Source organism: Somniosus microcephalus, chromosome 4, assembly GCF_052327205.1.
Source record: "Somniosus microcephalus isolate GS21.2 chromosome 4, FLI_Smic_1.0, whole genome shotgun sequence".
Lineage (NCBI taxonomy): Eukaryota > Metazoa > Chordata > Chondrichthyes > Squaliformes > Somniosidae > Somniosus > Somniosus microcephalus.
The window spans coordinates 72,971,182-72,987,693 of NC_140990.1; the positions used below are offsets into that span (position 1 = coordinate 72,971,182).

The 16,512-nt window shown below is 53.5% G+C and overlaps 1 protein-coding gene and 1 pseudogene across 1 annotated transcript in view; one reads left to right on the top strand and one right to left on the bottom strand.

Moving 5' to 3' along the window:
* Window positions 1–16,512, top strand: part of LOC147119209 (uncharacterized) — a 139,291-nt pseudogene that overhangs the window by 26,444 nt on the left and 96,335 nt on the right.
* LOC147119210 (uncharacterized) overlaps window positions 4,238–16,512 on the bottom strand; it is a 96,216-nt gene continuing 83,941 nt past the window's right edge. Inside the window, exon 2 of the mRNA XM_085984923.1 lies at window positions 4,238–5,257. Coding sequence (XP_085841049.1) covers window positions 4,403–5,257 — 855 coding nt within the window. The 3' untranslated portion in view covers window positions 4,238–4,402. The remainder of the gene's footprint in view (window positions 5,258–16,512) is intronic.

A 16,512-nucleotide genomic window follows, 5' to 3' on the forward strand; every position in this document is an offset into this window, starting at 1 on the left:
TGAGGGGGTTGGAGAGTAGGGGTGAAAGAGGAGTTGGGGTGAGGAGGGTGGAGAGTAGGGGTGAAAGAGGAGTTGGGGTGAGGGGGTTGGAGAGTAAAGGTGAAAGAGGAGTTGGGATGAGGGGGGTTGGAGAGTAGGGGTGAAAAAGGAGTTGGGGTGAGGGGATTGGAGAGTAGGGGTGAATGAGGAGTTGGGGTGAGGGGATTGGAGAGTAGGGGTGAAAGAGGAGTTGGGGTGAGGGGAGTTGGAGAGTAGGGATGAAAGAGGAGTTGGGGTGAGGGGGGTTGGAGAGTAGGGGTGAAAGAGGAGTTGGGGTGAGGGGATTGGAGAGTAGGGGTGAAAGAGGAGTTGGGGTGAGGGGGGTTGGAGAGTAGGGGTGAATGAGGAGTTGGGGTGAGGGGATTGGAGAGTAGGGGCGAAAGAGGAGTTGGGGTGAGGGGATTTGGAGAGTAGGGATGAATGAGGAGTTGGGGTGAGGGGATTGGAGAGTAGGGGTGAAAGAGGAGTTGGGGTGAGGGGATTGGAGAGTAGGGGTGAAAGAGGAGTTGGGGTGAGGGGATTTGGAGAGTAGGGGTGAATGAGGAGTTGGGGTGAGGGGATTGGAGGGTAGGGGTGAAAGAGGAGTTGGGGTGAGGGGGGTTGGAGAGTAGGGGTGAAAGAGGAGTTGGGGTGAGGGGGGTTGGAGAGTAGGGGTGAAAGAGGAGTTGGGGTGAGGGGGGTTGGAGAGTAGGGGTGAAAGAGGAGTTGGGGTGAGGGGATTTGGAGAGTAGGGGTGAAATAGGAGTTGGGGTGAGGGGGGTTGGAGAGTAGGGGTGAAAGAGGAGTTGGGGTGAGGGGGGTTGGAGAGTAGGGGTGAAAGAGGAGTTGGGGTGAGGGGGGTTGGAGAGTAGGGATGAAAGAGGAGTTGGGGTGAGGGGGTTGGAGAGTAGGGATGAAAGAGGAGTTGGGGTGAGGGGGGTTGGAGAGTAGGGGTGAAAGAGGAGTTGGGGTGAGGGGGGTTGGAGAGTAGGGGTGAAAGAGGAGTTGGGGTGTGGGAGGTTGGAGAGTAGGGGTGAAAGAGGAGTTGGGGTGAGAGGGTCGGAGAGTAGGGGTGAAAGAGGAGTTGGGGTGAGGGGTTGGAGAGTAGGGGTGAAAGGAGTTGGTGTGAGGGGGGTTGGAGAGTAGGGGTGAAAGAGGAGTTGGGGTAAGGGGTTGGAGAGTAGGGGTGAAAGTGGAGTTGGGGTGAGGGGGGTTGGAGAGTAGGGGTGAAAGAGGAGTTGGGGTGAGGGGGGTTGGAGAGTAGGGGTGAAAGAGGAGTTGGGGTGAGGGGTTGGAGAGTAGGGGTGAAAGGAGTTGGTGTGAGGGGCGTTGGAGAGTAGGGGTGAAAGAGGAGTTGGGGTGAGGGGGTTGGGGAGTAGGGGTGAAAGAGGAGTTGGGGTGAGGGGGGTTGGAGAGTAGGGGTGAAAGAGGAGTTGGGGTGAGGGGGATTGGAGAGTAGGGGTGAAAGAGGAGTTGGGGTGAGGGGATTGGAGAGTAGGGGTGAAAGAGGAGTTGGGGTGTGGGGGGTTTGGAGAGTAGGGGTGCCAGGGATCGGGAGCAGCAGCAGCTGTAAATAAAATGTAACTGTAAATAATCACTGATATAGTTTATCTTCATTTATAACTATTTTAATTAATAACTTTTGCTGAATGTGGCCCACAACAAGTGCCAAGACATTGGATCAGACCCACCATAGAAAATGAGTTTCACACCCCTTCGGTCGATAATGTTAACCGGATTCCCCTCATCCACCAACCTAGCAACTAAATTCCCAGGGCCTGATAATCTACATCCTAGGGTACTTAAGGAAGTGGCCCTAGAAATAGTAGATGCATTGCTGGTCATCTTCCAACATTCGATGGAATCTGGAACAGTATCCATGGATTGGCGGGTAGCTAATGTTACCCCACTGTTCAAAAAGGGTGGTAGAGAGAAAACGGGGAATTATAGACCGGTAAGCCTGACATCGGTAGTGGGGAAAATGCTAGAGTCCATTATAAAAGATGTAATAGCAGAGCACTTGGAAATCAGTGACAGGATCGGACAAAGTCAACATGGATTTACAAAAGGTAAATCGCGCTTGACTAATCTACTGGAATTTTTTGAGGATGTAACTGGTAAAATAGATAAGGGAGAACCAGTGGATGTGGTGTATTTGGATCTTCAAAAGGTTTTCGATAAGGTCCCGCATAAGAGATTAGTGTGTAAAATTAAGGCACATGGGATTGGGGGCAAGGTATTGACTTGGATAGAGAACTGGTTGGCAGACAGAAAGCAAAGAGTTGGATTAAACGGGTCTTTTTCTGAGTGGCAGGCAGTGACTAGTGGGGTACCGCAGGGATCGGTCCTTGGACCCCAGCTATTCACAATATATATTAATGATCTGGACGAGGGAACTAGATGTAATATCTCCAAGTTTGCAGACGACACAAAGCTGGGTGGGCGTGTGTGCTTTGAGGAGGATGCCGATAAACTCCAGTATAATTTGGACAGGTTGGGTGATTGGGCAGAAACATGCAATATAATGTGGATAAATACGAGGTTATCCACTTTGGTGTCAAAAACAGGAAGGCAGATTATTATCTGAATGGCAATAGATTGGGAGAAGGGGAAGTGCAACGAGATCTGGGTGTCCTTGTGCACCAGTCGCTGAAAGTAAGCTTGCAGGTGCAGCAGGCAGTTAAGAAGGCAAATGGTATGTTGGCCTTCGTAGCGAGAGGGTTTGAGTACAGGAACAAGGATGTCTTACTGCAGTTATACAGGGCCTTGGTGAGACCGCACCTTGAGTATTGTGTGCAGTTTTGGTCGCCTTATCTGAGGAATGATGTTCTTGCCATGAAGGGAGTGCAGCGAAGATTCACTAGGCTGATACCTGGGATGGCAGGAATGATGTATGAGGAGAGATTGGGTCGATTGGGCTTGTACTCGCTGGAGTTTAGAAGAATGAGAGGGGATCTCATCGAAACTTATAAAATTCTAACAGGACTAGGCAGACTAGATGCTGGAAGGATGTTCCCGATGGTCGGGGAGTCCAGAACCAGGGGTCACAGTCTAAGGATAAGGGGTAAGCCATTTAGGACAGAGATGAGGAGGAATTTCTTCACCCAGAGAGTGGTGAACCTGTGGAATTCTCTACCACAGAAGGCAGTAGAGGCCAATCCATTAAATATATTCAAGAAGGAGTTGGATATATTTCTTAAGGCTAAAGGTATCAAGGGATATGGGGAGAAGGCAGGGACAGGGTACTGAATTTGGATGATCAGCCATGATCTTATTGAATGGTGGAGCAGGCTCGAGGGGCCGAATGGCCTACTCCTGCTCCTATCTTCTATGTTTCTTCAGAAAACTGCAGGTACAGGAAACTTTGGTTTATTCGGAGGTTGTATGGCCGGAAACTTTGCTCTAACGGCAGAAATCAGCAGCCGTTTTAGTTCGTTTTTTTTTCTTCTCCTAGCATTCTGTTAACAGGCAGGCTCTGGAAAGCGTCTTTGGAGCTTCGCAACAGCTTCAGAGACGCTTCAAGGTACGGGCCGAGTGTTTACGAGCTGTTGCTGAGCAACAGTGTTTGTTGTCAAATACGGATATTTTCATCTCCGTATGCTTCAACGTTGACTTTGCATGTCCGGCACTTTTGATAGATCGGCAACACGCCGGTCCCATCAGTGCCGGATATCAGAACTTTTCCTGTAGTTTGTAGACATGTTTTCCGGAAGCCGTGTTGAGTATCTCTAACGGCCCCTTCTCTTTCCCCGGTGATCATAAACAGCATCTCTCAAGATTGCTTCAAGCACCTTCTCTGTGATCGAGCTTACACTGATGGGCCTGCAGTTCCCCGGCTCTGATCTGTCCCCAATTTGGAAAATGGGAGCGAGGTGAGCTACCTTCCAATCTCAGGGAACAATCCCTGACTCTATGGAGCTGTTGATGATACGGGCAAGGGGCTCACAGAGCACCGTCCCATCTCTTTAAACACCCGTGGGTGGATATCATCTGGACCTTACACGCCTTGAGATTAACCCACACGGAGACTTTGCTGTCAGTGCAGAGAGACGAGGAAGACCAAAGTGCCGTTTGCCCCTCTCAGTGTGGCCCTGAAGGACTGTGTCCAGGCTGAAGTTCTGTTCCCACCGTACGATCCTCCCCCAGATTGTCCTTTCTGAGCTCCAGCCAGGTGATGCTAAACACTCAGGTGGGAAAGACAAAAATCTACAACAATGTGTTGAAAGCAAAGCTGATTTATTTGACATCCATCCAGTCTATTAAACTCCAGCCCAGTTAAATGGGTTACTAACTTCAGCAGAAACAAACACCAACTGTCAGAATGAACAGGGTTCAGTCCTGGATGTGATTAACTGCAGCAATAACAGCGAATCCAACGCTGCAGTCACTTGTGAACTCGCTGGTGTCTCAGCAGGTTGGATGACCGAATGAATCCCTTCCCACACTCAGAGCAGGTGAATGGTCTCTCCCCAGTGTGAATTCGCTGGTGTCTCAGCAGGTTGAATGACTGAGTGAATCCCTTCCCACACACGGAGCAGGTGAACGGCCTCTCCCCAGTGTGAACTTGCTGGTGTTTCAGAAGGTCGGATGACCGAGTGAATCCCTTCCCACACTCAGAGCAGGAGAAAAGCCTCTCTCCAGTGTGGATTCGCTGGTGTCTCAGCAGATCATTTTTGCTTATTAATCTCTTCTCACAGTAAGAACATTTAAAAAGTCTCTTATCAGTGTGAACGTGTTGGTGTGTCAGCAGGTTGGATGACTGAGTGAATCCCTTCCCACACACGGAACAGGTGAATGGCCTCTCCCCAGTGTGAACTCGCTGGTGGACAGTGCGTTCAGATGATCGCCTGAACCCAGTCCCACAGTGAGAGCACCTGAACGGCCTCTCGTCAGTGTGAAGATGTTGATGGCATGTCAGTTCCCCGGAACTTTTAAAGCACTTCCCACAGTCCGGGCATTTAAAAGGTCTCTCGTCACTGTGAACTCGCTGGTGTTTCAGCAGGTGGGATGACCGAGTGAATCCCTTTCCACACTCAGAGCATGTGAACGGCCTCTCCCCAATGTGAACTCGCTGGTGTTTCACAAGGTCGGATGACTGAGTGAATCCCTTTCCACACTCAGAGCATGTGAACAGCCTCTCCCCAGTGTGAACTTGCTGGTGTATCAGTAGGCGGGATGACTGAGTGAATGCCTTCCCACACTCAGAGCAGGTGAACGGCCTCTCCCCGGTGTGAACTCGCTGGTGTATCAGTCGGTGGGATGACTGAGTGAAACCCTTCCCACACTCAGAGCAGATGAACGGCCTCTCCCCGGTGTGAACTCGCTTGTGTCTCGACAGGCCAGAGGATCGGCTGAAGCCACGGCCACACACAGAACACGTGTACAGTTTCTCCCCACTGTGAACGGTACTTTTTGCTTCCATGTTCAAAGGCGGATGATATTCAGGTCCCGGTTAATTGAGTGACTCGGTCAGATCTTGATGTCCTGTTTGGTTTGAGCTTCCTGTCTGCAAATCCTTAACTTCTAATACCCTGTAAAATGAATTTCAAACAAGAAAAAGGGAGCGTGAGAGAGAACCCAGAAAAAAACAGGTTGTGAAATTGAGCTTAATGAATCTGGTCATTTGTGGGGACTGCACCAGAAAAATGTGACTATGAAAGCTGTCAGATTGTTGTAAAAAGCAAACTATTCACTAATGTCCTTCAGGGACGGGAACCCACCAACCGGTCTCGGTCTACACAAGACTCTGGCCTTTACGAGCGGAGAGAGAACTGGGCGGGGGTGAAGGTGAAGGATTTTATACATCTGCAACTGGACAAGAACTTTGACAGAATCTCCCAAACCCGTGACCTCCACCACCTAGAAGGACCAGGGCAGCAGGTGCATGGGAACACCATCACCTCCAAGTTCCCCACCAAGTCACACACCATCCTGACTTGGACATATTCATTCCTACATCATCGCTGGGTGAAAATCCTGGAATGCCCTCCCTAACAGCATTGTGGGAGTACCATCACCACACGGACTGCAGCAGTTCATGAAGAAGGCCCAGCATCACCTTCTCAACAGGAAACTGGGGATTGGCAACATATGATGGTCTTGCCAGCGACACCCACACCCCACGAATGAATAAAAACAAATCTGTAGATGTAAAATAGGTTAAAAGCCTCTACAGAAATAATTGTTCCTAAAACAATACTCTTTTACATTGTAGGGACAGTGTCTGTTTAACAACCTAATCTCCCCCAGAATCCACCTCCCTTGACAGTCTCACATTGGAAATTGTTGGGTCCTCCTGGGCTCAGATGTACTGGGGGTTAAACCCAGCAGCTTCTCCTCCATCTCCACACCAGCTCAAACTGAAGCAACAAAAAGACCCACACAGGCGGCCAGGGAGCGACTTCCGCATCCAGCGCCCGCCCTGATACAAGCCGGCTCTGGACTGGCGGCTCTGCTGTGTCGATCCAGTTGTGCTTTCTCCTGTCTAGGGGAGGCGCTGCACCCTGTGTTTCCTGGTGCCGGGGCCCGGCCGCTCTGATTCGGGGCCTGAGACGCGCACTCGGTGTTGCTGAGGCCGCGCTCGCCCCCGCTCAGTGTCCTGGAGACGCACCGCGCATGAAGGCGGTCTCCGGGGACCAGCCCTTCCCGCGCCTGCGCGCTGCACCCCTGCTGATGGAGATAGGCCGTATTCAACCGCGCGGGGCACTCTGGGTAAGGGCACCCGCCATGTTCGGCATTGTCTTTCCCTGGAGTTCCGGTTCTGAGTTTCAGACACTTCAGTGCCAAGTGGACCAGGTGTTTAAAGCTCATTCATTCCCCGCGCTCCATGTCGCTGTTAGTTAAAGGTACAGCGATTGATTTCCCTTATTGTGCATCTGTTTGTGATATTTAGAGAAAGAAAGACTTGCATTTATATAGCGCCTTTCATGACCAGCGGCCCACCCAAAGCGCTTTAGAGCCAATGAAGTACTTTTGAAAATGCTGGAAAATCTCAGCAGGCCAGGCAACATCCATGGAGAGAAGTTAGAGTCAACGTTTCGGGTCAAACCCTTTGTCAAGACTGGAAAAGCCAGGAAATGAAATAGATTAAAAGGCCAGGCTGGGAGAGAACAAAAAAGTGAAGAGACATTAAGAGGTATTCAAAACGAGATGAAATGGTGATAGGACCAGTGGAGACAAAAGATGGCTCTAGATTAGGTGTGAAATGCACTGGCAGAATGGGAGACAGCTGCCTTGTGGGAGAGAGAGAAAAAAAGGGGGGGAAGGGCCAAAACAAAGGTGTGGATAAAAATTAAGTAAAAATGTAATGGGGGCCGAGGTTATGATCTGAAATTGTTGAACTCGATATTGAGTCCGGAAGGCTGTAAAGTGCCTAATCGGAAGATGAGGTGCTGTTCCTCGAGCTTACGCTGAGCTTCCGTGGAACAATGCAAGAGCCCGAGTACAGTGAGGTCTGAGTGGGAATGGGGCAGTGAATTAAAATGACAGGCGACCAGAAGCTCGGGGTCATCCTTACGGACTGAACGGAGGTGTTCCGCAAAGCGGTCACCCAATCTGCGTTTGGTCTCCCCAATGTAGAGGAGACCGCATCGTGAGCAGCGAATACAGTATACTAGATTGCAAGAAGTACAAGTAAATCGCTGTTTCACCCGTAAGGGGTGTTTGGGGCCCTGGACAGTGGGAAAGGGGGAGGTATAAGGGCAGGTGTTGCATCTCCTGTGCTTGCATGGGAAGGTGCCGGGCGAAGGGGAAGGGGTGCTGGGGGTGATAGAGGAGTGGACTAGGGTGTCATGGAGGGAGCGGTCCCTACGGAATGCTGAAATGGGAGGGGAGGAGAAGATGCATTTGGTGGTGGGATCACTTTGGAGGTGGTGGAAATGGCGGAGGATGATCCATTGAATGTGGAGGCTGGAGGGGTGAAAGGTGAGGACAAGGGGAACCCTATCGTGGTTCTAGGAGGGAGGGGCAGGGGTGAGGGCAGAAGTGCAGGAGATAGAACAGACACGGTCGAGGGCCGTGTCAACCACGGTAGAGGGGAATCCTCGGTTGAGGAAAATGGAAGACATGTTGGAAGCACTGGTGTGGAAGGTGACATCGTCGGAGCAGATGCGGCAGAGACAGAGAAACTGGGAGCATGGAATAGAGTCCTTATAGGAGGCGGGGTGGGAGGAAGTGTAGTCCAGGTAGCTGTGGGAGTCAGTGGGCTTGTAGTGAATGGTGGTCAATAACCTACCTAGAGCCGTCTTTTGTCCCCACTAGTCCTATCACCATCTCGTCTCATTTTGAATACCTCGCAATGTCTCTTCATTTCTCTTTTGTTCTCTCCCAGCCTGGCCTTTCAATCTATTTCATTTCCTGTGCTTTTCCAGCCTTGACAAAGGGTTTGACCTGAAACGTTGACTCTATTTTCTCTCCACAGATGTTGCCTCACCTGCTGAGTTTTTCCAGCATTTTCTGTTGTTATTTTGGATTTCCAGCATCTGCAGTATTTTGCTAAAGTACTTTTTGAAGTATAGTCACTGTTGTAGTGTAGGAAACGTAGCAGCCAATTTGTGCACAGCAAGCTCCCACAAACAGCAATGTGATAATATCCAGATAATCTGTTTCTGTGATGTTGATTGGGGGATAAATATTGGCCAGGACACTGAGGATAACTCCCCTGCTCTTCTTCGAAATATTGCTATAGGATCTTTTACGTCCACCCTCAGTTTAACATCTCATCCGAAAGGCAGCACCTCCGACAGTGCAGCACTCCCTCAGTACTGCACTGGAGCGTCAGCCTAGATTTTTGAGCTCAAGTCTCTGGAGTGGGAACTTGACCCCACAAGCCCTTCCTGATTCAGAGGTGAGGGTGCTACCAACTGAGCCCATGGCCTGACACAAAGACAATGGCTCACCTCTCTGCACCTATAGTAGTTAAAGTAACTTCCTGTTAGTAGTGAGTCACATTCTGTACTGGGGGAGACTGCTGTCTATTTTGGTGGCTTCAGCCTTTAAAATTCTCATCTTCCAACCTTACAATCCAAGAGACCCCTGCACTCCTCCAACTCTGGCCTCTTGTGCAACCCCCACTTCCTTTGCTCCACCATTGGTGACCATTCCTACAGTTGCCGAGGCCCTGAGATCTTTGACCGAGCTTTTAGGCACCAGTTCGAATGTCTCCTTCTCTGGCTCGGTGTCAATCTTTGTCTGATTCCGCTCTTGTGAAGCACCTTGGAACGTTTTACTGCATTAAAGGCGCTATGTAAATGCAAGTTGTTGATGCTGTGCTACTATAGGTCTCAACTTTCCCAGACAGAATCAGCCAGGGATGGCAGCTGTGATGCTCCCCATGGTCGAAATGCTGGCAGCTCACTGTATGGGCTCACAGCTCAGAATTAACACTTGGTGAGGTACTGGAGGGCAGACAGTGACTGGGGCCGAACCCCACCATCACACAGCACCTTCAGTATGGGCTCACAAGCTCAGAATTACCACTTGGTGAGGTACTGGGGGGCAGACAGTGACTGGGGCCGAACCCCACCATCACACAGCACCTTCAGTATAGGCTCACAGCTCAGAATTACCACTCGGTGAGGTACTGGGGGGCAGACAGTGACTGGGGCCGAACCCCACCATCACACAGCACCTTCAGTATAGGCTCACAGCCCAGAATTACCACTTGGTGAGGTACTGGGGGGCAGACAGTGACTGGGGCCGAACCCCACCATCACACAGCACCTTCAGTATAGGCTCACAGCTCAGAATTACCACTCGGTGAGGTACTGGGGGGCAGACAGTGACTGGGGCCGAACCCCACCATCACACAGCACCTTCAGTATAGGCTCACAGCCCAGAATTACCACTTGGTGAGGTACTGGGGGGCAGACAGTGACTGGGGCCGAACCCCACCATCACACAGCACCTTCAGTATAGGCTCACAGCTCAGAATTACCACTTGGTGAAGTACTGGGGGGCAGACAGTGACTGGGGCCGAACCCCACCATCACACAGCACCTTCAGTATAGGCTCACAGCTCAGAATTACCACTTGGTGAGGTACTGGGGGGCAGACAGTGACTGGGACCGAACCCCACCATCACACAGCACCTTCAGTATAGGCTCACAGCTCAGAATTACCACTTGGTGAAGTACTGGGGGGCAGACAGTGACTGGGGCCGAACCCCACCATCACACAGCACCTTCAGTATAGGCTCACAGCTCAGAATTACCACTTGGTGAGGTACTGGAGGGCAGACAGTGACTGGGGCCGAACCCCACCATCACACAGCACCTTCAGTATGGGCTCACAAGCTCAGAATTACCACTTGGTGAGGTACTGGGGGGCAGACAGTGACTGGGGCCGAACCCCACCATCACACAGCACCTTCAGTATAGGCTCACAGCTCAGAATTACCACTCGGTGAGGTACTGGGGGGCAGACAGTGACTGGGGCCGAACCCCACCATCACACAGCACCTTCAGTATAGGCTCACAGCCCAGAATTACCACTTGGTGAGGTACTGGGGGGCAGACAGTGACTGGGGCCGAACCCCACCATCACACAGCACCTTCAGTATAGGCTCACAGCTCAGAATTACCACTCGGTGAGGTACTGGGGGGCAGACAGTGACTGGGGCCGAACCCCACCATCACACAGCACCTTCAGTATAGGCTCACAGCCCAGAATTACCACTTGGTGAGGTACTGGGGGGCAGACAGTGACTGGGGCCGAACCCCACCATCACACAGCACCTTCAGTATAGGCTCACAGCTCAGAATTACCACTTGGTGAAGTACTGGGGGGCAGACAGTGACTGGGGCCGAACCCCACCATCACACAGCACCTTCAGTATAGGCTCACAGCTCAGAATTACCACTTGGTGAGGTACTGGGGGGCAGACAGTGACTGGGACCGAACCCCACCATCACACAGCACCTTCAGTATAGGCTCACAGCTCAGAATTACCACTTGGTGAAGTACTGGGGGGCAGACAGTGACTGGGGCCGAACCCCACCATCACACAGCACCTTCAGTATAGGCTCACAGCTCAGAATTACCACTTGGTGAGGTACTGGAGGGCAGACAGTGACTGGGGCCGAACCCCACCATCACACAGCACCTTCAGTATAGGCTCACAGCTCAGAATTACCACTTGGTGAGGTACTGGAGGGCAGACAGTGACTGGGGCCGAACCCCACCATCACACAGCACCTTCAGTATAGGCTCACAGCTCAGAATTACCACTCGGTGAGGTACTGGAGGGCAGACAGTGACTGGGGCCGAACCCCACCATCACACAGCACCTTCAGTATAGGCTCACAGCTCAGAATTACCACTTGGTGAGGTACTGGGGGGCAGACAGTGACTGGGGCCGAACCCCACCATCACACAGCACCTTCAGTATAGGCTCACAGCTCAGAATTACCACTTGGTGAGGTACTGGGGGGCAGACAGTGACTGGGGCCGAACCCCACCATCACACAGCACCTTCAGTATAGGCTCACAGCTCAGAATTACCACTTGGTGAGGTACTGGAGGCCAGACAGTGACTGGGGCCGAACCCCACCATCACACAGCACCTTCAGTATAGGCTCACAGCTCAGAATTACCACTCGGTGAGGTACTGGGGGGCAGACAGTGACTGGGGCCGAACCCCACCATCACACAGCACCTTCAGTATAGGCTCACAGCCCAGAATTACCACTTGGTGAGGTACTGGGGGGCAGACAGTGACTGGGGCCGAACCCCACCATCACACAGCACCTTCAGTATAGGCTCACAGCTCAGAATTACCACTTGGTGAAGTACTGGGGGGCAGACAGTGACTGGGGCCGAACCCCACCATCACACAGCACCTTCAGTATAGGCTCACAGCTCAGAATTACCACTTGGTGAGGTACTGGGGGGCAGACAGTGACTGGGACCGAACCCCACCATCACACAGCACCTTCAGTATAGGCTCACAGCTCAGAATTACCACTTGGTGAAGTACTGGGGGGCAGACAGTGACTGGGGCCGAACCCCACCATCACACAGCACCTTCAGTATAGGCTCACAGCTCAGAATTACCACTTGGTGAGGTACTGGAGGGCAGACAGTGACTGGGGCCGAACCCCACCATCACACAGCACCTTCAGTATAGGCTCACAGCTCAGAATTACCACTTGGTGAGGTACTGGAGGGCAGACAGTGACTGGGGCCGAACCCCACCATCACACAGCACCTTCAGTATAGGCTCACAGCTCAGAATTACCACTCGGTGAGGTACTGGAGGGCAGACAGTGACTGGGGCCGAACCCCACCATCACACAGCACCTTCAGTATAGGCTCACAGCTCAGAATTACCACTTGGTGAGGTACTGGAGGGCAGAGAGTGACTGGGGCCGAACCCCACCATCACACAGCACCTTCAGTGTTGGTTCACAGCTCAGAATTACCACTTGGTGAGGTACTGGAGGGCAGACAGTGACTGGGGCCGAACCCCACCATCACACAGCACCTTCAGTATAGGCTCACAGCTCAGAATTACCACTTGGTGAGGTACTGGAGGGCAGACAGTGACTGGGGCCGAACCCCACCATCACACAGCACCTTCAGTATAGGCTCACAGCTCAGAATTAGCACTTGGTGAGGTACTGGAGGGCAGACAGTGACTGGGACCAAACCCCACCATCACACAGCACCTTCAGTATAGGCTCACAGCTCAGAATTACCACTCGGTGAGGTACTGGAGGGCAGACAGTGACTGGGGCCGAACCCCACCATCACACAGCACCTTCAGGATAGGCTCACAGCTCAGAATTACCACTTGGTGAGGTAATGGAGGGCAGAAAGTGACTGGGGCCGAACCCCACCATCACACAGCACCTTCAGGATAGGCTCACAGCTCAGAATTACCACTTGGTGAGGTAATGGAGGGCAGACAGTGACTGGGGCTGAACCCCACCATCACACAGCACCTTCAGTATAGGCTCACAGCTCAGAATTACCACTCGGTGAGGTACTGGAGGGCAAACAGTGACTGGGGCCGAACCCCACCATCACACAGCACCTTCAGTATAGGCTCACAGCTCAGAATTACCACTTGGTGAGGTACTGGAGGGCAGACAGTGACTGGGGCCGAACCCCACCATCACACAGCACCTTCAGTATAGGCTCACAGCTCAGAATTACCACTCGGTGAGGTACTGGGGGGCAAACAGTGACTGGGGCCGAACCCCACCATCACACAGCACCTTCAGTATAGGCTCACAGCTCAGAATTACCACTCGGTGAGGTACTGGAGGGCAGACAGTGACTGGGGCCGAACCCCACCATCACACAGCACCTTCAGTATAGGCTCACAGCTCAGAATTACCACTCGGTGAGGTACTGGAGGGCAGACAGTGACTGGGGCCGAACCCCACCATCACACAGCACCTTCAGTATAGGCTCACAGCTCAGAATTACCACTCGGTGAGGTACTGGAGGGCAGACAGTGACTGGGGCCGAACCCCACCATCACACAGCACCTTCAGTATAGGCTCACAGCTCAGAATTATCACTTGGTGAGGTACTGGGGGGCAAACAGTGACTGGGGCCGAACCCCACCATCACACAGCACCTTCAGTATAGGCTCACAGCTCAGAATTATCACTTGGTGAGATACTGGAGGGCAGACAGTGACTGGGGCCGAACCCCACCATCACACAGCACCTTCAGTATAGGCTCACAGCTCAGAATTATCACTTGGTGAGATACTGGGGGGCAAACAGTGACTGGGGCCGAACCCCACCATCACACAGCACCTTCAGTATAGGCTCACAGCTCAGAATTACCACTTGGTGAGGTACTGGAGGGCAGAAAGTGACTGGGGCCGAACCCCACCATCACACAGCACCTTCAGTATAGGCTCACAGCTCAGAATTACCACTTGGTGAGGTACTGGAGGGCAGACAGTGACTGGGGCTGAACCCCACCATCACACAGCACCTTCAGTATAGGCTCACAGCTCAGAATTACCACTCGGTGAGGTACTGGGGGGCAAACAGTGACTGGGGCCGAACCCCACCATCACACAGCACCTTCAGTATAGGCTCACAGCTCAGAATTACCACTGGGTGAGGTACTGGAGGGCAGACAGTGACTGGGGCCGAACCCCACCATCACACAGCACCTTCAGTATAGGCTCACAGCTCAGAATTACCACTTGGTGAGGTACTGGGGGGCAGACAGTGACTGGGGCCGAACCCCACCATCACACAGCACCTTCAGTATAGGCTCACAGCTCAGAATTACCACTCGGTGAGGTACTGGGGGGCAGACAGTGACTGGGGCCGAACCCCACCATCACACAGCACCTTCAGTATAGGCTCACAGCTCAGAATTACCACTTGGTGAGGTACTGGAGGGCAAACAGTGACTGGGGCCGAACCCCACCATCACACAGCACCTTCAGTATAGGCTCACAGCTCAGAATTACCACTTGGCGAGGTACTGGGGGGCAGACAGTGACTGGGGCCGAACCCCACCATCACACAGCACCTTCAGTATAGGCTCACAGCTCAGAATTACCACTTGGTGAGGTACTGGAGGGCAGACAGTGACTGGGGCCAAACTCCACCATCACACAGCACCTTCAGTATAGGCTCACAGCTCAGAATTACCACTTGGTGAGGTACTGGAGGGCAGACAGGGACTGGGGCCGAACCCCACCATCACACAGCACCTTCAGTATAGGCTCACAGCTCAGAATTGCCACTTGGTGAGGTACTGGAGGGCAGACAGTGACAGGGGCCAAACCCCACCATCACACAGCACCTTCAGTATAGGCTCACAGCTCAGAATTACCACTCGGTGAGGCACTGGAGGGCAGACAGTGACAGGGGCCAAACCCCACCATCACACAGCACCTTCAGTATAGGCTCACCACTCAGAATTACCACTTGGTGAGGTACTGGAGGGCAGACAGGGACTGGGGCCGAACCCCACCATCACACAGCACCTTCAGTATAGGCTCACAGCTCAGAATTGCCACTTGGTGAGGTACTGGAGGGCAGACAGTGACAGGGGCCAAACCCCACCATCACACAGCACCTTCAGTATAGGCTCACAGCTCAGAATTACCACTCGGTGAGGCACTGGAGGGCAGACAGTGACAGGGGCCAAACCCCACCATCACACAGCACCTTCAGTATAGGCTCACAGCTCAGAATTACCACTTGGTGAGGTACTGGAGGGCAGACAGTGACTGGGGCCGAACCCCACCATCACACAACACCTTCAGGATAGAAAGGGAGAAAATTCAGAGCCTGCGATGAATCTGGATTTCAAACAGCGAGGATGAGGCTATGAGAGGGTGTGGGACGGGAGAGAGAGTGTGTGACGGGGGAGGGTGTGTGGGACGGGGGAGAGTGTGTGGGACGGGGGAGAGTGTGTGGGACGGGGGAGTGTGTGTGGGACGGGGGAGAGTGTGTGGGGCGGGGGAGAGTGTGTGGGACGGGGGAGTGTGTGTGGGACGGGGGACGGGGGAGAGTGTGTGGGACGGGGGAGAGTGTGTGGGACGGGGGAGAGTGTGTGGGACGGGGGAGAGTGTGTGGGACGGGGGAGAGTGTGTGGGACGGGGGAGTGTGTGTGGGACGGGGGAGAGTGTGTGGGACGGGGGAGAGTGTGTGGGACGGGGGAGAGTGTGTGGGACGGGGGAGAGTGTGTGGGACGGGGGAGTGTGTGGGACGGGGGAGAGTGTGGGGGACGGGGGAGAGTGTGTGGGACGGGGGAGAGTGTGTGGGACGGGGGAGAGTGTGTGGGACGGGGGAGAGTGTGTGGGACGGGGGGGAGTGTGTGGGACGGGGGAGAGTGTGTGGGACGGGGGAGTGTGGGACGGGGGAGAGTGTGTGGGACGGGGGAGAGTGTGCGGGACGGGGGAGAGTGTGCGGGACGGGGGATAGTGTGCGGGACGGGGGAGTGTGTGCGGGACGGGGGAGTGTGTGCGGGACGGGGGAGAGTGTGCGGGACGGGGGAGAGTGTGCGGGACGGGGGAGAGTGTGCGGGACGGGGGAGAGTGTGCGGGACGGGGGAGAGTGTGCGGGACGGGGGAGAGTGTGCGGGACGGGGGAGAGTGTGGGGGACGGGGGAGAGTGTGCGGGACGGGGGAGAGTGTGCGGGACGGGGGAGAGTGTGCGGGACGGGGGAGAGTGTGCGGGACGGGGGAGTGTGTGCGGGACGGGGGAGAGTGTGCGGGACGGGGGAGAGTGTGCGGGACGGGGGAGAGTGTGCGGGACGGGGGAGAGTGTGTGGGACGGGGGAGAGTGTGCGGGACGGGGGAGTGTGTGCGGGACGGGAGAGAGTGTGTGGGACGGGGGAGAGTGTGGGGGACGGTGGATTTACAGTTTAGGAGGGGCAAGAGAGGAAAGAATGTCCCCGAGAAACTAGAACTGTTGAGAATTTCTATCCTGTAGTGCCAGAGCTGAGATTTGTAAATTATGAGGACAGGCTGCACAGACTGGGCTTGTATTCCCTTGAATATAGAAGATT